This window comes from Tursiops truncatus, chromosome 15 (genome assembly GCF_011762595.2).
Source record: "Tursiops truncatus isolate mTurTru1 chromosome 15, mTurTru1.mat.Y, whole genome shotgun sequence".
Taxonomy (NCBI): domain Eukaryota; kingdom Metazoa; phylum Chordata; class Mammalia; order Artiodactyla; family Delphinidae; genus Tursiops; species Tursiops truncatus.
The window spans coordinates 68,899,509-68,921,466 of record NC_047048.1 but is presented as its reverse complement, the minus strand read 5'-3'; the positions used below and the strand labels follow the sequence as shown (position 1 = coordinate 68,921,466).

General features: G+C 47.9%; 1 protein-coding gene across 2 annotated transcripts in view; it reads left to right on the top strand.

Annotated features, from left to right (window-relative positions):
• The window catches only part of PTPRT (protein tyrosine phosphatase receptor type T), a 1,098,787-nt gene that overhangs the window by 800,255 nt on the left and 276,574 nt on the right, over positions 1 to 21,958 (top strand). For both annotated transcript variants that reach the window (XM_033841064.2, XM_033841065.2), the window contains exons 10-11: positions 7,538 to 7,739; positions 9,080 to 9,182. In XM_033841064.2, the coding sequence (XP_033696955.1) occupies positions 7,538 to 7,739; positions 9,080 to 9,182 (305 nt within the window). The remainder of the gene's footprint in view (positions 1 to 7,537; positions 7,740 to 9,079; positions 9,183 to 21,958) is intronic.

Genomic DNA, 21,958 nt, shown 5'->3' with positions numbered 1-21,958 from the left:
CGCCGCAACTAGAGGAAGCCCTCGCTCAGCAACGAAGACCCAACGCAGCCAAAAATAAATAAATTAATTAATTGAAAACAAAACAAAAACTGAGACTTCACATCTGTGCATTACTATTGACTGAACTCCAGACTTTTTTTTTTTTCCCCAGATTTCCCAAGCTTTTCCCTAGGTGTTTTTTTCTCTTTCTAGGTTCCCACATACCATTGTGGTGTTGTGTCTCCTTATTTTCCTCGAATCTATGACAGTTTCTCGGGCTTTTCTTTTCTTTTTTTTTTGCAGTACACGGGCCTCTCACTGTTGTGGCCTCTCCCGTTATGGAGCATAGGCTCTGGACGCGCAGGCTCAGCGGCCATGGCTCACGGGCCCAGCTGCTCCGCGGCATGTGGGATCTTCCCGGACCGGGGCACGAACCCGCGTCCCCTGCATCGGCAGGCAGACTCTCAACCACTGCGCCACCAGGGAATTCTCGGGCTTTTCTTGTCTTTATGACTCTGACATTTTTTAAGAGTGATGACCATTTCTCAGTCTGGGCTAGTCTGATATTATCTCATGGGTGGACGGAGGTTCTGGGGAAGAAGACCACAGATGGTATGTATGCTTCCCATCACATACCAGAGAGCCCTTGATCTCAACGTGACTGACTTGTCATTGGCAACGTTGACCTTGATCCTTTGGTTAAGCCCTTGTCTGCCAGATCTCTTCGCGTTAAAGCTACATTTTCCCCTTTTCCATCGTAAGTCACTAGCTCCAGCCCACACTCAAGGAGAGAGAAATTAGGCTCCACCTTCTGGGCAGAGGGTTATCAAAGAACTTGTGGTCTTATTATATTTGGGGAGAGATGAGGTTATGCAAATATTCCATTTCTCCTTCATTTCACCCACCCACTTTAGCATTCAGTAGTGAATCCTACCTTCAGCAACTATCACTGTGATATACCAATGGTGAATTTCCAGTTCCTTCCAGCGTGCTGTTCTAGGATACTTTTCCTTGGCATGTGCCGTATTTCATAGTTCTTCTGCTCAATCGCCTTCATGCTTTAGGGCTCAGATCCAGCATTCTCAGCCCTGGCTGCCCAATCAAATCTCCTGGAGAACTTTAAAAATGTACTGATGTCCAGGTCTTTGTAGCCAAAACGTTCGATTCAATTAGTGTGGAGTGGGTGCAGGCATTGGTACTTTTTGAAAGATCTTCAGGGCATGTGCTTTGGAATCCAGGCTGAGGACCACTAGCCTAGCCCAATGCTCTTGCAGCTTCTCTGGGATGCTGTCCTCACTCTCTCTGGCAGAAGCAGTTACTCCCAGATCTGTATTCCCAAAGGCTTTGGTTACCTGCAAGATCTACCAATGCCTCTGTTGGTCCCCAAAGTCAGGAACTGGGTCGTCTTCACCGGTGTTTCTCAAGAGCTCAGAACAGAGTCCAGCACAGAATTGGTTCTTGGTGAACATCTGTTGATGGAGAGAATGATTCAGTCACAATGGAAGCAAAAGCTGTGTGCAGAAGTGGCAAGTCCCTGCACTCCCTCACTGGCTCAGCAGTGTTAGAAACCCAGGAACAGCAATATGTGTGTTGGTCATAATCATTTTTCTGCTCTTACTCTACTCCTCAGCTCTCTAGGAAATACAAGGGTCCAATGGCCAAGAAGTCACTGGCATGTACATTGCGGCCATCTGTGCGTTCACACTGTTCTTCAGAAGGAAACATGTTCGCATTTTATCTTTAAATTGTCAGCGAACCAAAGCATCAACACTACACTTCTAACAAGAGGAGATTACCTTGAACTGGTCTCCTTTTATACATTTGCCTTGGAAGTCAAGAAGATGGAAGAGACCATGCCTGTAAACACTTTTACAATAGGTAAAAAAAGAGGGACAAAAGATTTTAACCAGTTGTTCTGAGTTTTAAAAAAATTAACCTTTATCCATTGAACTGACCAAGTCAATCTATTTTACCTGTAGCCTTGTTAAAACTCTGCTACCTTGAGACTTCCAGAAAATGGACTGGAAACCATCTGGAGAAAGTCAGGAGCAGATGGAATGGATAACATAGGGTACTTGAACCCTCCCTTCCCCAAAAGGTTTAGGATGAAGACACCACATGTATAGTAGCAAGAGGAGAGGATGCTAAGCTATAGAGGGTGCTTCTGGATCTTCAAGCTGTAGGTGGGCAGGTCTTGACCCAGTTGATGCTATCAGCACTGACAATCGATGCCACTGTGGGTTTGTTTCCTCAATAGGGGTCATCTGTTAGGGCATGAGCTCTTTGAATAGCAATCAGGTCCTTCCAGGGCATCCCTGTGTTTCCAAATAGACTTATCCAGGTTCTTGCTGCATCGTGGTACCCACTGTGGTGAAACCGAGGCATCAGAGAACACTTCGTGAATGGCGGGTCACCATCTGTCCTTCCAGCAAGCTGCCTGATTGCACGCAGAGCTGTCCTCACCCTGGCTCGCACTTGGACCATGTCACCTCTCTTGGCCTCAGTTTCCTCAGCTGAGGAATGGGAATAACCATAAAGAATCCACACCTTTTTTTTTAAGGATTAAATGAGATGAATTTTATGTGAGTCCCTCTTCACAGTGCCTGGCACAGAGTAAGTGCTCCAAAATGGTGTTTTTTTCATGACTGCATCTTCTAACAACCTGCTTCTGAGTCCTGGCCACTTCCCTCAGCTCTGCTTTATCTCATATCTTCCCTTAACCACCATCCACCAACTCATCCTCAGGCCCAGAAACTTGTCAACTGCTCTCTTTGAACGTGGAACCTCTGTGGTCTAACCCTGTACCTGGCCCAGTGCCTGGAGCACAGCCTGGCTCAATCTAAGCACGTTCAATACGCAAGCAGGCCCTTCCTGATGGGCTCTTTGAGGGAAATTGTTTTCTGTTCTCCCCACCCGTCTTGCCCCCTCCTCGTCAGCCCACGGTGGAAGGGCTGCCTGTTCTTCCCAAGATGTTCCCTGGTCCATGGCAGCTGGCGCCTTGATGCACAGGCTAAAGTCACTCATGGACTCCCCCCTGGGGCCTTACTTCTGAACAAAGGGGCTGCCTTCCAGGAGTAAAGAAGCTGCAGGTCATTCTGCAATATAAATCAAGACAGAAACTGGAATTAAAAGGAGTATTTTACCCTTCAAGAGCCCAAGACTCTAGGAGGTTAAGCAAATTGCTCAAGCCGCATAACCTGGTTTGATCATTCATTCATTTATCCAAGGGGAAAAATGCGGAGCAAAAACCACATAAGATCTTTGCTCTCTTAGAGCTTAAAGTCTAGTCCAGGGCTCAGCAGACTCTTCCTATACAGGGTCAGAGAGTAAATATGTTAGACTCTGTGGAGTTACAACTACCTAATTCTGCCTTTGTAGCGTGTCAGCAGTTATCACAGACAGTACAGAAATAATGGTGGGGCTGTGTTCTGGTCAGATTTTATTTACAAAAAGAGACGATGAACCAAATCTGGCTTTCAGGCTTTACTTTTTCGACTTCTGGGCTGATGGCAAAGGGACTCATCAATGAAATAATTTCATGGTTCAGTATAAAAGTAGTGGGGAGTCAGTAACAAGGTGAAGGGAAGGAAAAAAGTGTCTGAGCTGGCAGAATAGCTGGTGCAAAAGCCCTGTGGCAAAAGGGACCATGGCTCTTTTCAGACACTGAAATGAGGCCTAGAATGCAAGATAGAAGGGCAGGAGGGGACTTCCCTGGTGGTCCAGTGGATAAGCCTCCACGCTCCCAATGCAGGGGGCCTGGGTTCCATCCCTGGTCAGGGAACTAGATCCCACATGCACACTGCAACTAAGAGTCCGCATGCCACAACTAAGACCTGGCGCAGCCAAAATAAATAAATAATGAATAATTTTTTTAAAAAAAGATAGAAGGGCAGGAGAGGCCAGCTCATGCAGTGAGGTGATGGAGAACCACAGGGTAAGAATGTGGTCCTAATTCCGAAAGCTATGGGAAACCATTGCCCTTTTGATTCCAGGGGGTGACTGGATTCTTGTTATGAAGGGCTCACTCTGGCTTGTGGCTGGGGATCCCACTGAGAGCGACCAGGAGAGACCGGGGTGGCCCTGAGCACTTTATTGCAGCCAGAGCGCCATCCCTGGAGCCCAGGGCTGTTGTGCAGCTCAGCACTCTTTCCCCTACTACCTCCTTACTTTATGTTTGCTATTCTAACAAATCTTCCTCTCTCTCCACTTCCAAGTGAAGAGTCACATTGCAGGATGCATTTTACGGTCCCAGCTCCATCCCATTCCATTTTTCTCACCTTCCTTCTTTCCCCCCGCCCCCCAGCCCGATCCCGCACTAACTTCGTAAAACTTGAAAGTTAAATTTTTCGAAGACTGTTTCTGACAAAGCAGTGGGAATTAGATTTGGTGAAGTCCTTCATAAAAAATTGAAGACACGCTATATTAACATACATTGATTTATTCATAGTGTTTCATTACAAGTAAGTGAGGATCCTGTAATAGCAGGAAAGGTTAGGAGAGCAGGGGAGCACAGTATATTATATTGACAGCTAGGTGGAAATTGAGTCGCTTCTGGATTGAATTTGGAGCACAGAAAAGGAATTGGCTAGTAAATAAGGCATGAATTTTACCACCCATTGTCTGTATATCAATGTAGTTGCCATCAGCCCAGGCAGGGGACGGGGGCAGAATTTGCAAAGGATGTTCCAGCACGTCTTCTCCCCTGGTGGCCTGGGTTAGCAGACACAGGCAGAGCTCTCCAAACATCTGCCGCCTTCTGCCGCTGGGGAAAACTGGAATCCACCTGCACACAGCTCTCCTGTTTGTTCACCACTGTCCAGTCAACATGGGACTCTTCTTGGTTCTCCCAAGCCTTTCCCCACCCCAGGTCTTTGCCTGGTTAGCTCCCTCTGCCTAGAATCTAGAGTGCTCCTAGACTCTGTATCACCCCCAGGTATTAGTTCAGTTCTCCCCTGAGATACCTCCCTGAACACTTCGCCTTAGTTTGGCATTTCTCAGAAGCAGAGCCTGAGGCAAGGATTTGAGCACGAGCAGATTATGAAGTGTGGGAAATACTAGGGAGTGGGGAAGGGAGAGAAAGTAGGCAACGATGGGTGTGTTTTCCAGTCAACTACCTATGGAGGCAAGTGGAGTGGCATCCCTCGGGGAAATCCCAGGGATGCTGCGGGGGTATCACAAGAGGAACCGTGGAATGTATTTATCAACTCCCATTAATCCAGTCTCAGGGGGTGTGAATTAACCAGCACTTCCTGTGCGTACCCAGGGGAAAAGCCCTCAGACAAAGAGAGGCAGGTGTTTGCAGTGCTTGCCTTTGAGAAGGGCTGGAGTAGGCAGGGTGACCAGGCCCCCCCCAGGGATCTGCTAGATGGGCGCCCCTGCCAGCTCTGCTAGCACAATGGCCAATTCCTTCAGTTCTGTACATTTCTCCTCCTGGGCTCACTGCGCTTCAGACAAAGTCTGGCCTCTGTCCTCGACATGTGACATCAGTTGCTACACTGCACTGCTCCTGCTTCATAGGGGAGAGAGGTTACTGCTTTCTCCAGAACATTTGGTGCCCTAGCCAGAAACAGCCAACTGCTTATTTTTGAAGTAAAGTTGGTATATTACCTTTTCTGCCTGGCTTTGGCCTTCCTGACAAGCATGGGACATTCCTGACAAAAGACAAAGTGATGTGAGGTGTCTGTGTAGTTGACTTACCTCGTTCTGGAACAGAAGACCTTGAGGACAGGGCCTAGCTTGTGTCCATTGCATTCATTTGCTAGGGCATGGGAGCACACAGTGCAGGTCCTGGAATAGTACAGGAGTATGCGGGGAATGGTTGTGGAGGAGCAAATGAGTGAATGAATGAAACTCAACAGATCTGGGTTTAGTCTTGGGTCAGTGATAGGACACCGAATAACCGTGACAATGCCTGCCAGGTGGCTGCATGTGACAGCAGCATGAATCTCACACAGGACATTGAGAGAAAGAAGCTGACGCTAAAGAGTACACTCTGTATGATTCCATTTAGATAAAGTTCAAAGCCAGGCAGAGCTCGTCTATGCTGTTAGAAATCAAGGTAGAGGGTATCCGTGCTGGGGGGAGGAGGGAAAGGATTGGAAGGGGGCATGAGGGGAAAATCTCGGGTCTGGTAATGTTGTGTCTCTTGATGGGGTGTGGTTAGATGGTCCTGTCCAGTTAGTAAAAATTCATTGAGCTGTATAATTTTCTGTATATATATTATACTCTAATAAAACACTTTTAATAGAACAAACTAGATAAACAAAAAAACCCTGAGTTTGCCTCTTTAACAACTGTGTAATTTAGAAATGTGCTTCTCAGAGTGTGATCCTTGGGGGCCAGTGCCAGGGATGCCAGCTGTTTTGTTACATTCACAGCAGGATAAGTGCAGAAGTTGAAAGTGAGCATCTAGAAACTTTTGAGGGCCTTGACCTTGCCGTGACGCCTGTATGTGTGGTCAGTGGACACGTCTCCTTGCACATAATGTAGAACAGTTTGGTTATTGCCAGACTCACATGATGAGTCACGTGTGATGTGGTCTTTGGATCGTTATGGGTCTGCAGTGGACTGGGAAACAACTGGGTCTTCACCATAGATATTTTGAAAAGCGCTGGTTTAATACAAATTGTTGCCAGTTGAGCCTCAGCTTCTCCAACATTAAAATGAGAATAAATACTCTGACGTACGCAAGGTTTTAGGGAAGAAAGACTAGATAATGCACAAGAAAGCGCCAGAGAGCGCCATGTGCAGTAGGGGGTGCATGAGCTGCAGGGTTTTTTTTTGTTTTTTGTTTTGTTTTTTTGCGGTACACGGGCCTCCCACTGTTGTGGCCTCTCCCGTTGTGGAGCACAGGCTCCGGACGCGCAGGCTCAGCGGCCATGGCTCATGGGCCCAGCCGCTCCACGGCACGTGGGATCTTCCCAGACCAGGGCACGAACCCATGTCCCCTGCATCGGCAGGCGGATTCTCAACCACTGCGCCACCAGGGAAGCCCGTGAGCTGCATTTTTAACTAGGCTTCCAGATAATTCTTATCAGGATGCTACACTTGGACACTGCTCTATGGCCACATTGTCCAATGTGATGGCCAGTAGCCACACGGGGTCCCTGCGCTTTTGAAATGTGGCTAGTCCAAATGGAGACGCACCATATGGTAAAATATATACTTGATTTCTAAGACCTAATATGAATAAAAGAATATAAAATATTTCATTAATTTTTATGTTGATTGCAGGTTGAAATGATAATATTTTACATCTACTGGGTTTAACAAAATGTATTACTAAAATTAATTTTACTTTATGATCTTACTTTTTTTCCTTTAATGTGACTATTAGAAAATTGAACATTATGTATGTGGCTTAAATTTTACTTCTATTGGATAGCGCTGCTCCAGAGCATTGGGCGGCTGGGATCATCTGTAAGGTGGATGCTAACAGCAGAAGTGCTGACCAAGCTCACACGCCTTCTGCTTTCCTCCCCTGATGTTCCTCCGTATGGACTCCACCCAGCTTCCTGGGTGAGGCACTGATATGTTTGTTTGCCGGCTCCTTGTACAGATCAACTACAAGGCCGTGGGCTCATTGGACCCGAGTGCCGACCTCTCCAGCCAGAGGGGCAAAGTGTTCAAGCTTCGGAATGAAACCCACCACCTCTTTGTGGGTCTGTACCCCGGGACCACCTACTCCTTCACCATCAAGGCCAGCACAGCAAAGGGCTTTGGGCCCCCTGTTACCACCAGGATCGCCACCAAAATTTCAGGTATCTGTCCTAAGAAGGGGAAAGGAAGAAAGGTGGTGGTGGTGGTTTTTTCCATTCCTAATATTCCTGGGAGTGAAAAAGGGCAGAGCCAACCGTCACCATGTGACTTTGGAGCAGCAAGGACAATGCAGTCCCTTGTGTGTCAGTGCTGTAATCTCAGGAAGAAATCCTAATCCATGAACTTCCTAAAGTATAAAAAAATATATCAATTAGACTAGACCAGAGGGAATGCTGAGTGATTCACCAAATAATTTATCTAGCACACAGTTGCCTTAAATAGTACATTTTCCCCACACATATTGGTTTGTAAAAATGTGATTGATTTTCAAGAGTATTCCTTTTGACAGTGCAGGGCACAGCACAGGTTCTCATGAAACGTCTGATGAATGAATGAACAAACAAATGAGTGAATGACCGTTACAGAGCCATAGCAGTCCAGGATGTCACCTGCCATCACCAGTAGGGTGGCCTCCCCCACCAGACAGCATCAAAGCAGAATTATCTCAGACCCCGTTTTTACAATTTACATTTTTTCAGAATACGCGTGCAGTTCTCGTCTGCATCCACATTTTGCATAGATACAGACCCACCGTGTTTTTTGTAGCTTAATGTTTCCACTTATCCTTAAACCATAAGCATCTTCCATGTTGCTACATTGTTTTCATTGTAATGTTCTGTCAAGTGGACGGACGTAATTTAATTAAACATTCCCCTGTGGTTGTATATATTGGGTGCTTCCATGTTTTTATAAAATAACGCTTCAATAAACATGTTACAGAATAAAGTTTAATTCCTTGGCTCGGATTATGACTTTAGGATTAAATTCCAGAAATTGAGATACTGAATTAAAACCGATGTGGGTTTAATAGCTCTTAATACAAATGGCTAAATTACCTTCCCAAGGGATTAGATTTAGTTACACTTCCATCAGAAGGGAGGATCTCAGGAAGAAAAAAAAAGATAAGAGGGACTAGTTCATCACTGCTGTAATTTGCATTTGCATTTTAAATACGTTTAGGGTTGACATTCACATTTGCATTCACATCTTTAAGTACTTATATCTCCTGCATTCATCTGTTTATTTGGTGTGGAACTTCTTGATTCAAGAGGGTTACCAGCCACATCATTGCTACCCTTCTGCAGACTCTTCTGTACCTTGAAGGAACCTACAGGCAGGTTGGAAGTCAGAGCCTCCTTTGCTGAAAGCCTGGGATGCCATGTGACTCTCATCCTACCCTTCCCCAAACACCTCCCTTCTAGGCATCCTGAGTGTCTCGAGGGAGGTGATGAGAGGCGTTTGGGACCTTTGCTAAGCTCCCTTCTCTCTGTTCTCTGTCCAGCTCCATCGATGCCTGAATATGACACAGACACCCCACTGAATGAAACAGACACGACCATCACAGTGATGCTGAAGCCCGCTCAGTCTCGGGGAGCCCCTGTCAGGTGAGGAGGGTGCTTACCCTGGCGTTTGCCATTTTCCTTCTCTGCACCGTGCACGCCTCCAGCTGAATGATGTCACTGGCAAGGCCCATAGGCTGGCCAGGAGCAAGGCTTCCTGGAGGAAAAGGGTCCGCAGCCCCAAGCCCCGTTCAGAGGGGCTACTGAGCCAGGAGCCCTGTCTCCCTACTGTGGGCCACTGGGACTGGTTTAGCGGGAATGTGCTGATGGGGACCTGAGGAGGGCTGGGGGAGAACTTTCTGGAACACACCTATGGTAAATGTATTTAGTCCGTTTGGAGGCCCAGAAACACAGCATCCTGGCAAGATCACCTTTACGTGTCCAACTGCCATTAACAGACAAGTAGACAGATTCACTGAATGCTGAAAACAACCTGCTCAGAGGTTATGAGTGGGACACGACCTCAGGGCTGGTCCACCTTATGGCCTTGGTGTTCCACAGTGGACTTGAATTCAGAGTCATACTGCTGATTTTAACAAGAGGCTGCTGGAGTCCAGGAGTGTACCTACAGCCCAGGCAGTGAAAGCATCTCAGTAGCTAAGCTGATCCCATGGAAGTCCATGGGCTCACGGCTGTCAGGAAGGTGGTCATCTCTTTTAAATAAGCTACACTATGTACAAGGGCAGCAGCTCCGATGTTGACTGCTGGCTTTTGCTCGGAGCTCAAGGGACTACAGACCCCGAAAGCCAAGCAAGAGTGTTGGGTAGAACAGCTTTCAGATTAGCTCAGTTCAGTTCAACGAGCATGCATGGAGTATTTTATATGCCAGGAATGGAGCGGCGTACGGGGGGTGAAAACGATTCACTTATTCATTCATTCGATAAACGTTTCTTGAGCTCTCACTCCGTGTCAGGTACCGTTTAAGTGTTTGGGACAGGCTAGTGAACTAGCTGTGTATAACTCACGCTCTAAAGAAAGTCAAACTCTAGTTAGGGAGACAGAAATGTGAAAACATAACTGCACTACAGGGCATGCTTGTGGAGATGCACGTAGGCCATTACACGAGCTCACAGGAGAGAAGTCCCAGAGGAGGTGACACTGAGCTATATCTTAAATGTTGTCTAAGATTTCACCAGAGTGGTAACAGGGTCCAGCGTGAACAAAGGCATGGAGGAAAGAGGAAGCTTGTCATCGTGGGGAGCAACCAGGAATCGTTAAATCTGCCTTAGCATAAAGGTGAAGGCAGGAGTGGTGGGCTGGGAACAAGGGCCATGTTTGAGAAGCTCAGCCTTGCTTGAGGGGCCCTGGGGAGCCACTGAATGGCCACATGCGGTGTCTCTTTTATGATACCGTAGGCTGGGAGACCAGCCGGGAAGGAGGCTGTCGAGATGCTCTAGTTGCCTGTTTGCCAGCCTGGGTCCAACTCTACCCAGGAATTACAGGCACTGGAGCACGTAGAATCCCCTGCCGGTTTGGAAGTTCCCATCTATTCTCTAGACTTCGGAAAGTGTTCTATCCTAAGTGAGGTGGGTCTTCAGGCCTTCAAACAGGTGTGGATAGAGGTTGTGGGCACCTGAACTAAGACCGTTTGCCTTACATTCCACACGTAGGTTGTTCCAGGACTGTCCTACCTGTGACGAGCCAGAGCGGATGGTGGCTCTGACATCACACAAGGAGCTGTTGAGTTACTGTGTTTCTTCCTGTTACTCTTAGGCCGCATTGTCATTTACTTCCCTCTATACACTGAGATACGTTATCCTCCTTTTCAGATGAAGAGACTGAGGCAGAAATGCGCTAGGGCACACAGACAGGGAGTGGGAAGGCTGAGCTTGGACGCACGTCCTCCACGTGCCCAATCACACGTTCCATCTTGGCCACCCGTGTCTCACCTCCCCTTCACAGCTCTTACCTCTGTCATACAGCAGCATTGGGCATGTTTCAGAGTCTCAGAAAGCTTCCCAGATGGCAAGAGTCTGGCCCAGAAAAGAGAAGCCCAGTATTGTACAAGTTAGCAGCTGACCCAGGGTCAGAGGCCAGATCTGCCCTAAAACCCAGGCCCTTTCTGTGGTAGACCCAAGTGTCACCTTTCATTGCTACAAGCCTACAAAACTGTCAGCAAGAGAACCTGGTCAGCTGGCACCCCTGGTGGCGGTGGATTCAGCCCAGCTTCCCACAGTCTTCTGGCTGCTCTGTGGGGCAATGAAAAGGATGTGAGTTTGGTGGCAGTGAACCTGGGTTCAAATGCTGACCTAATGCTGCTGTGTGACCTTGGGCAAGATACTTAATCTCTCTGAACCTCAGTTTTCCTTATCTGGAAAGAAGACACTGGCGATATTTCACCAAAGCTTAATGGGATGTACATGTGAGCCAAAGCAGCGCAGGCTGTCAGGGAGTTAGTTCCTTTGTTAGCTTGGCTTCTTCTCTGTGGAACTTAGGAAGCTCTGTGCAAAATGGTTTTTGCAAATCCACCCCTCTATAGGGTCACAGTGTTGCCCACTTCCTTCCTGTTAAAATTTCCAAAGACCCTGATTTCAGGGTGGGGAAGGAGGGGCTTTGCTTTTTCCTTAAGAGCCCCTAACTTCTTTCTGGCACAGATTCAGAAAAATGTTTTTTCTAGTTGTCCTGAGAAAGAAGTAATCTGTGTCCTTCCTAGTGATAGGAATAAAGTTAATTTTTGTACAGAGGATCAGGATGTACCCATCCTCAGGATGAATCAGATTATATGTCTGTGAACCTCTGAAAACTCCTCAAAGCCAGCTGAACACAGATGGGAGTAATTGTCACCATGTTTTATTGGGCAACTCCTGTGATCCAAGAATTTAATCTCTACTAACCTATGAGTAGTACTATTATCTCCCTGTTGGAAATGAGGAAACTAAAGTTCAAGGTCACAGAGTCTGTAAGTGTTGAAGCCAGGACTCGTACCCAGGCCTGCCTGACTCCAGAGACCAGGAAACATCCCAAACCAATGTCCTTGGGAGAGCTTTTCTAGCCTCCACAGAGAGAAGCCCCTTACATTTTCCTTCTGAGCCTACAGACTTAGTTTGCACATCTGTTTAATGAGCTCATGCATCCTAAGACCACAGTAAATTAGTAGGTGGGAATGGAAATGCCCCAGTAGCGGGGAGAAATGACAGTTGGCAGGGAGCGAAAAAAACAGGACAACTCTACAAAACCGACACAGGGACTCAAGAAACAAGGAGGTCCACATGCCGTAGCCCCTGCTGCCCCTCACAGCCACGGGTATTCATTTGTTGTTCCTGGTTCACCCTAAAAAATGTACCATTAGGTCCCACGTCTTCAAGTTAAAAGAGCCAACTAGCTTCCATTTGATGAGCACGCGCCGGCCGAGTGCCTGTCACTATAGGTAAATGGTTTGCAACGTCACAGCATCGCCGTAATAGCCTCCCCATTGTGCAGATATGGAAACTGAGATACATGGAAGCTAAGTGCATTGACCCAAGCCATGAAAAGAGCAAGTGGTGCAGGCAGAATTTAAACCCCGTTCAGTCACCCCTAAGCCAACACTCACATCTCTCTAGCCACACCACCTCCCTAGGAGAAAGTCATATGTGATGTATTTTGGTGACATTTCCATCGGAAACAAATTTAAAATAAATGTCACTGCTCAAAGGGGCAACGCCTGGTGTCTGGAAGAGCCTGGCTGCTTTTCTTCTCAAGGCTCTAGATCACTGAGGGTGGGTAGACACTGAGTTTCTGGAGTTATTTTCGGACAGTTGCTTGGGCATTTGCCAGGAAGGGAAGAGACTCATCAGTGCCAGCCAGCAAGGCTTCCGGGACGACCGCAGTGACAGCAGTGGAATATCACAGTAGACTTCAGTTACTTTAACCCTTTGTCACCCTGAACTCTGGGCACTGGAGTGCCCCGTGGGAGGCAGCTGACCATTAAGTCATTCAACAAATATTTATTGAGCAGGGACTGAGGTGAGCAATGAGGATACAGCAGGAGGCAAGAGAGACACACACCTGTGCTGAGGCTTCATCCAGTAAGTGTACATGTGAACGGGGCAGGGAGGGGACCATTAAGCCATTAAGGAAACAATAACGAAACCGGCAAAACAAGATAACATGAAGCCAGTACAGACAGTGACTGTATTGACTGAGAGGAAGAGTAGATGGGCTGGAGAGATGGGCACAACCCAGCCAAGTGGACCAGTGTGGAGCCCTGCAGGCAGGGGAAGCACGAGCCTTGAGAAAACAGCAAACTCACTCTGTGACCACAGGACACTGAGAGCTCCCTAGGTGCACTGGGTCAGGGATGCCCGGAATCGTGTTTTATAGTTGATAGTTCCTTTCATTCCATTGTAGCATCTGACCGTCACTCACCCAGTAGCTAAGCTGCACAGGAAACACCATCTCCCTTTTAGAGGAGAAGCTGAAATCTAAGATGTTAAGTGATTGGCCCAAGGTCACAGAGCTCATTACACGTAGTCCACGGACCTAGCTTCCTGCCTCTGAGTTCACTGTTCTGAGTTCCTCGTGCCTGGGATGTCACATGATGCCCGGGTGACCTTCTGGTGGGATGCTGTGGAGTGAATCTCTTCCACCTAGGGAACGAGGGGTAGACAAGACAATTCTGGTTGTGTGGGCGCAGCCGGTAACTTGTGAGGCCCAGCATAACTCTGAGCGGAGAGTCTTCCTGTTCTCCAACAGACTCACACCTGAGCCTCAGCGTCCAGGCCACACCCACACAGGCTGTTCTTCCTCCTTCTGCCAGTAATGCTCTGACCCTGGTTGAGCCAAACTCCAGCCCTGCTGTACTGCTTGCTGCCCCTCTGAAGCCCTGTGGCTCTGACTCTGACTGGTAGGACTGAGCATACAGGGAGGCAAGGAGACGGGGAGGGAAGATGGCCATGCGGGGCTCCTGCACCCTCATCGCTCCAGCCAAACCACCTTGGCGGTGTGGCCTCTTTTTCTAATACTCCACAATGGAGATGTATTGCTTTTGCATTGCTTTCCCCAGGCCTTCAAAGATTTATTGGTTTTTAAGTGACAGAATCCCAGAATTGCTTAAAAGATCAATCAAATAGTGACTAGAATCTAATATTCACCTTGGCACACGCCAAGGTTTCTTCCCCGACACCCCACCTGTCGTGCTGATGTAACTGTAGTAACCTTCATAAGAAAGGAACTCGGCCGTGAATTAATCACCCATAATGCAGTCCCTGAAGGGAATCCAGGGCAGAGCCCCAGATTCTGTAGCAGACCCTCCTCTGGATCCCCAGCGGGCTTCCTTGAAGATGCCTTCCCCACCCCAGCCCCTGCTCACTCCTTCCCATCCCATCAGCCCCTGGGAGCTTTGGGATTAGCTCTTCCTTCTCCCTCTGCCACTCTCCACCCCACTCTCCTGACCTGCCAGGACGGCTTTCTGGTCTGCCTGTCGTAAGTTCCTCTTTCTTCAATCCCTCCCCCACCAAGCTGCTGGACTGGTGTTTTGGAAGCACAGATTGGATCAAGTTAACTTTCCTGCTTAAAATTCTTAAATGGGTCACTGGCTTCCTACCACATTATGTTCAAGCTCCTTAGCGTGGAATTCAAGGCCCATCTGAATCTGGTTCTGACCTTCGTTTCTGATTCCATTTCCTTTTACTCTGTCCCTTTAGCAGGTTTTCCTCAACAGCGCCACGTACGCTTCCTTCATCATTCTTTCATGAGCTTTTAATTGTGTTATACATTTGTTTGTATGTTTTCTTTGGTTTCGTTTCTTGCATGCCCCTCACTGGACTGTGAGCTCCAGGCAACCTGGAAGTTTGACGCTAATGGATTCCTTTCTCTGGGACAGGGTTTGGCTTTCGTAGGTAGTCCAAAACACAAACAAAAAAAAAAACAGAAAAAAACAACAGCTAAGTAAGTAAGGAATTCAGCAAATCTGGTGGTACCTGGTAGTTACAGGGTACTGGGACAGTAGAGATGCACTGTCTTTACCTGCCTCCTTTTCTGCGAGAGCTCAGTCCAATAGAAATGCCTGCGTTGATGGAAATGTGCTGTATCTGCTGTCTGGTGGAGTCATCACTAACCACACGTGGCTGTTAAGCGCTTGAAATAGGACTAGTGCGACGGAGGAACTGAGCTTTAAAATTTTTATTTTCATTCATTTAAATATAAAGAGTCACACATGCTCATGGCTACCGTTTGGACGTGCAGGTCTATAGGTGAGATAAAGAATAAAAGAAACAGTGCGGATGAGCCTGTGTACTTGGTTGGAGGTGTGTATGAGCGTTCAGTGCGGAGGCAGCCATCATTAGCCTGGTGAGCTCAGGGGCCAGGAGGCCTTCCTGGAGGCAGTATTGCCTGAGACCTGCCAGAGGAGGGGGAGCGTGGCCCAGGAGGAAGCGACACGTGCAGGAGCTGAGGTAGAGGAGGTGCAAGTTGTGTGCGGGGCACAGAGATGAGGAGAGAGGCAAAGAAGTGGGCAAGAGCTATAGGTAAAGATCTTCACTTGGGATCTGGACTTTGTCCTGAAGGGTACGGGGAACATTGGCAGGCTTCTCTGAGCAGCAAGCCCTTGTCTGTGCCATTCTCTCTGCCAAGCACGGCATCCTCCACCTCCCCAGCATCCGGGTCAAATCTGCCACATCCGGGACCATCTCCCATCCTGCAGCAGGATGCACCAGCTCTGCCTTGGGCTCCCACGCTGCCCTGTCCCCTCCCCTGCGGGGGACTTGCAGTCTCAGTCTCTACCAGCCTGTGACCTCCTTGGGGGCAGGAACTGGGGTCCCACAGGCTCACACCTGAGATCTCTCGTGTTCTTCCTGCCACAGCTGACTTCCCAGCTGGATACACTGGAACAGCAGAAGCTCCTAGAATGAGATCCCCTTATGCAATTGACTTATCTGATGGCTCAGGGTCAGATTCTTAATTTCTCTGAACCTCAAGCTGCTTGTTGGTAAAATGGGAATACCCATGTCACGGATTGTTTTAAAGGTCAAATAAGCTAAACTATGTAAAGTGTCATTGGTAGTTGTTCAGTTTGCCCCGGGGTTGGCCAAGCTGTTGAGAGAAGGGGTGGCTGCCTGCCCTGGGTAGTCCTGGCAGGATTATTCTCAGAGTCCTGCTGCAGCGAATGCCTGTTTGCTAGGTGTCCTTTACCACTGTGTAAGATTCACTGCAAGATGGTGCTGGCATGCATGTGACGTGTCAGGGAATGTGCAGTTGTCTCCAGGGGTGTCACAAAATCCTCACAACGATTCTCAAAAATGCATTCTCAGATTTGAGCACCTTTCAGAAACACCAAATCAAGCAGACAGGGCTAGGAGGCGTCAACCACTGAAGGACCAGCACAACGAGGAGTAAGGGCAGTGCCCTCTACTTGGAGATGCCACTTGGTGTTGTGAAATCAAAGTGAGCAGATCCAAAGCCCCTCAGGAAGGGGTGTGGAGACTCCCATGAGCTCCCTGAACTGAGACCTTATAAATGCTGGGACCAGAGCGGGTACATGGAGTCAGAACCAAGCAGGAGAGGTGAGACCAGATCCTAGGAGATGAATCATGTTTATCTGTTCACTCATTCATTTGTTTATCAATTCATTAACTAATTCAGTCAATAAATACTTTGAAGTTCAGCAAACAACCAGACACCGTGCTGAGCACTGGAGACCCAGAAATGAGCTAAACAGGCCCACACGCTGCTGCCATCCTAATGGCAGATGCAGCTCTGAACTAACAGTGCCACAGACACTCATGACAGACTGTTGTCAGCTGTAGCCCATTCTCATGGGGTCCATGTCACCTCCCCATCCCACCTCTGATTTCAGCTGTGGCTAAGCTGGATAGTTCCATGCAGTTATAGGATCCCACCTCCAGCACCAGCACCCACCCCTTTTTTTTCCCTGCCTTTTGGCTCTAATTCTTTCTCCAAAGCCCCATGGATCTGGCTTTGTCTGAGCAAGCAGGTACAGCTGAGGAACGCAAATAATTTAGTGCTACAGGGGAACTCTCAGCCAGTGTGGGATGAGAATCCAGGCATCAGAGCCTTGCCTCCCATCCTTTGAAAGGACCATTCTGAGGTGCATGCCACACACCCCCAGTAGGACTGAGCCCCGGGTTCCCACAATGGGAGCCTGCTCGACAGCGCACACTTTGTTGGTTTTTCTTCCTCCTATGTCTCACTTTTTCCTATAAGAGGTGGATCAGCCCCAGATGGGGTGGTCAAGTGATAATGTGAGAGAAGCTGAAAGGAGGCCGGTAGGACTGCAGTGGGGAGAAAATGCAAGAGAGGATGGCACGTGATGAGATTGGATGTGAAAGGGCCAGGTAACCCAGGGCTGTGTTGTTACCGTAGCAAGGACTTTTATACTAAGAGCAATGAGGCATCAGAGAAAGGATTTGAAGCAAGTGAACAGTATGACCCATCTTTTTTAAAAGGTCTTTCTGGCGTCGGTGTGGAGAACAGATCAGAGAGGACAAGAGCGGTCCAGAGGAAGAGTTGGGATCAGTTATAGTTGTCCCAGTGAGAAATGAAGGTGATGGACGTCCAGTAGTTGAGGAGGTAACAGGGGCGAGCCTTGGCGATGACTCCTCTGTGGGGCGGGGGGTGGGTATAAAGGACAAAGACATTGTCCAGGGTGGCTCCCAGGTTTCTAGATTGGTTAATGGGGTGGATGATGGTGCCGTTCTCTGAGCAAAGGAACACAGAGGGAGGGAAAGGTCTATGAGGATACTTTATCCAGGAGGGGCCAACGGTGGTAAAGGTGGTCTGGGAACTGAAAGGGAGAGTTACGAACCAACTGGGCACGGACAGGCTGGGACCAGACGCATGGTTTGGCGAGCCCTGGGGACCTCTGGGGGACCTTCTCCAAGGTCAGTTAGGACTTGCGGCTCGCTTTCCTGGGCTGCTTGAGGCATAGTGCACAGAGGGTGCAGCTCTGGCTTGGAGGGCCAGGGGTATGTCACACTGAATACCAGGAGACAGTGTGACATGGCAAATGGCTTCTAAGGTCACTGCAAGTTCTCTTCACTGCCTGATGAGAATCCCTGATCCAGCTGCATTTGACAGGTACGGCTAGTTAAGACTAGAAATTCTGAAATACAGAGTAATGAGCTCCAGTATGAACTGGAGATCCAGCCGGCTTTTAAAGAAAGAAGAAAGTTTGTTGGGAAGTAAAGGAAACAATTGACAAATTTCCTCCAGGATTCCTTTAATGACTGTGAAGCCCAGAGTGGGGTCACGTGAAGCAACCACAGTAGGGTTTTGCTGGTCCATGGAGCTGCAGTGAGCAAAACTGGCATCATTACCATCTGATTCTCAGATATCAGCATGTGATGGTGTCCTGTTAAGGTAGGGGAGATGAAAATTCAGAGGACTTATTAACGTGGGGCAGCCTGAGGAGTTCATGAGACCCTGTCCACGCTGGTAGAGATGAGAAACTGCGACTACATTGAGATGTTCTTTCTTGAAACATCACTTGATTCACTCAGTTCCCCAGCTCTCTGGGCTGCCTCTGCCGGGGTCTGGAGATCAGGAGTACTATGATGTGGGGAGATGGGAAAGAGGCACTCCCCTATAAACTGTGAGATTTAGCTCTGCAAGTAATAGCACTTTGCCAAGTCTCACAGCCTGCTGGGATTTCATCACACCGGATTAGGAAAGAGGAGGAGCCACACAGGAGAAGAAGCAACCGAAATAAGGAAAAATGGGATAAATGCTACTGCAGAGCTATACGCACTGGGGCTGTCCCACACTCTAAATATGGCAGCTAATGGGACGTGTAACTATGATTAAAGAGACTTGTAACTACTACCAGTGAAACTACCAAGGGGACTCCAAGTGTGGCCCAGAGCTGCACTCAGAAAGATCATCCAGGAAAACAAAAGGGAAGAAGGGTGAAACCCAAATAATTGAGGAGGGTTTGCATCCGCTTCAGCACATCCTAACTGCATTGCGGGTCTTCTTTGATCAGCCCCTCAAGCAACCCAGCTTCCCAAGAATTGGCTCTGGTATTAAATGATGCTGGATCATGTTCCTTAGGCTCAAACCAAGGAGGAAAAAACAGGTATTTCAGGAGGAATATTTTAAGTGGAGCAGGCTCAGTTGCTGAAACACGAAGAACGAAGGAGTGTTCTATTTTGGACCGTCTGCCATCTGGACAGATGGAGACAGAGACTCTTACTGGTGTGAGGGAAAGGAGAGTGTGGTCGCCATGTTCACCTCCTACCATAGGACTATTTAAGTTCCCCAAACCTGGAGTGCTGGCGAGGCATCAGAGCAGGGGGTTTCGATTTGGGAATCATTAACATCCAGGTGGTGTTTGAAGCATGGGAGGAGTGGATGAGCTTATCCAGGAAGAGTGTAGACTAACCAGACAGAGCTCTGTGAAACTCTATCAAGGAACCACACAGGAGATGGAGAAGGAGTGGCCAAAGAGGTAGAAGAAAAACCAGGGCAGAGTTAAAACATGAAAGCCAAAGGAAGAATAATTTAAAGAAAAGGAGATGGTTGACATGTTGTGATTTGATTTTCTCTAAGAGCTCCAAGCAGCTCTTACAGTAGAAAAGAAGGAAGACACATAACTTGACCCAGGACATGGGAAAAGGAAGATGATGATATCAACCAAAGTGCTTAAAAGTGGACCATATGGTCCAGGCTTGATTAAAAATGCTTATGAAGGTAGATGTGCAAATAATGGAGATACTGAGGGCCAGGCGACCTCAATGCTGTTGAAGAATCTGTGCCGAGGGTCCAAAGCTGGGAGAGGCCGGAAAGGCAAGATACTGATATTTAGATAATAAGATGATCGAAGCTTCGGTAATGGAACCCTGCTATGGGGTAATATGGCTCTGGGTGTGACTGTGTTGGCAGTGATGGTAGATGGATGGTAATGGATTCAAGGCGAAGCCAAGTATTTTAAAGAACAAAGAGGCCAGGCTATGGATGGTAGGGCTGTCTAAGTAGATGTAGTGCTTATAATGCTAAACTTCCCACCCTGAGGAACTGGTGAGACCCTTCACAAGGGCACCAGTGACTCTGCGTGACGCCGCTCCTGGGTCTCACTTTTTCTCCCACTTGTTTTCTGCTGACCTTCACTTCTCACACTCTTCTGGGCCCTGTGACCGTTTGCATCACTGTTTTGCCTCAGATATTGCACAGCTGATAACGGATGGCTCTCAGTTTCTCTCTCTGCCATCACCCAGAGGTGAGACTTTCAAGTTGGCCTCCATCGAGTGCATTTCCCTAGCCCAACCTCTTGATGTTCTTCTGAGCTAGTGCGTGGATCTGTGCCACATTAGAATCCAAGGGGGTTTCCTCTCATCCAAAAAGCATTCTGCACGAGGCTCGCTCCTGCTGCCTGCGGGTGCTCAGACCTGCCTCCTTTCAGCAGCAGTGAGAGAGGTGACCGTGAAAGCCCTGGCTTTTTAGTAGGAATAGAACTCCTTAAAGGTTAGAGTCTCCAACCATTAGGCAGAAGAAATTTGTACTTACCCCCTTTCACAGTACAACCCATCCTTTTCGTGCCTGGCCACAGCTGCTTGGGGTTTGCTGTTTAACTAGTGCATTTCTACTTGGGTGTAGGCTCACCAAGCAACTTACAAAGGTTGTAAATGTATTAAGTAAATATTCATGGCCGGGGCAAGGGGTAGCAGCCCCAGTAGCGCAAGGAGGGGTCAAGGGCAAAACTTCAGACCTACACAGTCCGATCCTGTAGCCACCACTATGTGAGGCTATTTAAATTTAAATTAATTAGAATTAAACAAAATTAAAACTTCAGTCCATTAGTTGCACTATCCACATTTCACGTCCTCAGTAGGCAGATGTGGCTAGTGGTTCCCATATTGAACAGCACTTCCATCACCACAGAAAATTCTATCTGACTGCATTGCTCTAGACTCTGGGAGGGCTGGTAGAAAGAGGCCAGGGCCCATATTTGGTTTCCAACAGGCTATTATATTAATGTAGGCACTTGAAGCCGTAGGTTAAGGTCAGGAATCCTGTCCTGAGAAATAAGAAACATAAGGGGGGCTTCAAAGGCAGAACATATAAGTCTCACCAAAAGCCAGAGGAGACCTTTGACTGGGCTGACTTGCTGCTGAGACCCTGACCTACTGAACTGGATGTCCCAAATTCCGTTGCATCACCCTTGCCTGGGATAAAGTCTGGGAAATGGTTTAACCCCAGAGTTTTCAAACTTTATCGGCTATCAGAATCACCAAGAGCCCTAGTAAATACAGAGACCCCTGCCCATCCCTAGGGGTAATGAAACTGGTCCCGAGAATCTGCATTTTGAACAGGCTCCCAGATGATGATGATGATCCTGCTGGTCTTGAACCACAACTTGAGTACCACCGGTCTAGCCTATAGGTAGACTCAGGTTTGGAGAAAAGAGATTGTAACGGGAAACCAAGTATTTTCCTCTGTGGTGCCAGTTGTTTGTTCATTCTCATGATGTGGGGAAGCGATTCTTTTACATCTGATTGTAGAGTTGCCCCTGTGGGTTTTACAGCTTTTGGAACTCTTACGTTTTTTTTGATGGATGTTTCAACATGCAGATCAACAGTTTTAGCTTGTAAGGTCTGAGCTGGGATTCCTGCCAGCTTATTTCTCTATCCCTGTCCGCATGGGGGCTAAAAACATACCCCTTTTTTCTTATGGTGACGACAATGACGGGTGTCTGAAATACATGCTGTGTTGTTGCATGCTGATAGCGTATCTGAATATATCACTTTTGTGCAGATACTGGGGCTTAGGTAGAAGATAGATGCTGGGTGAGACTGAGAGTCAGTCTCTGAACAAATCTGTATTCTTTCATGGAAGGCTAGAGCAGCCTGGGAGAAACAAATCCCTTTCCAACTTTCACTCTATAAAAA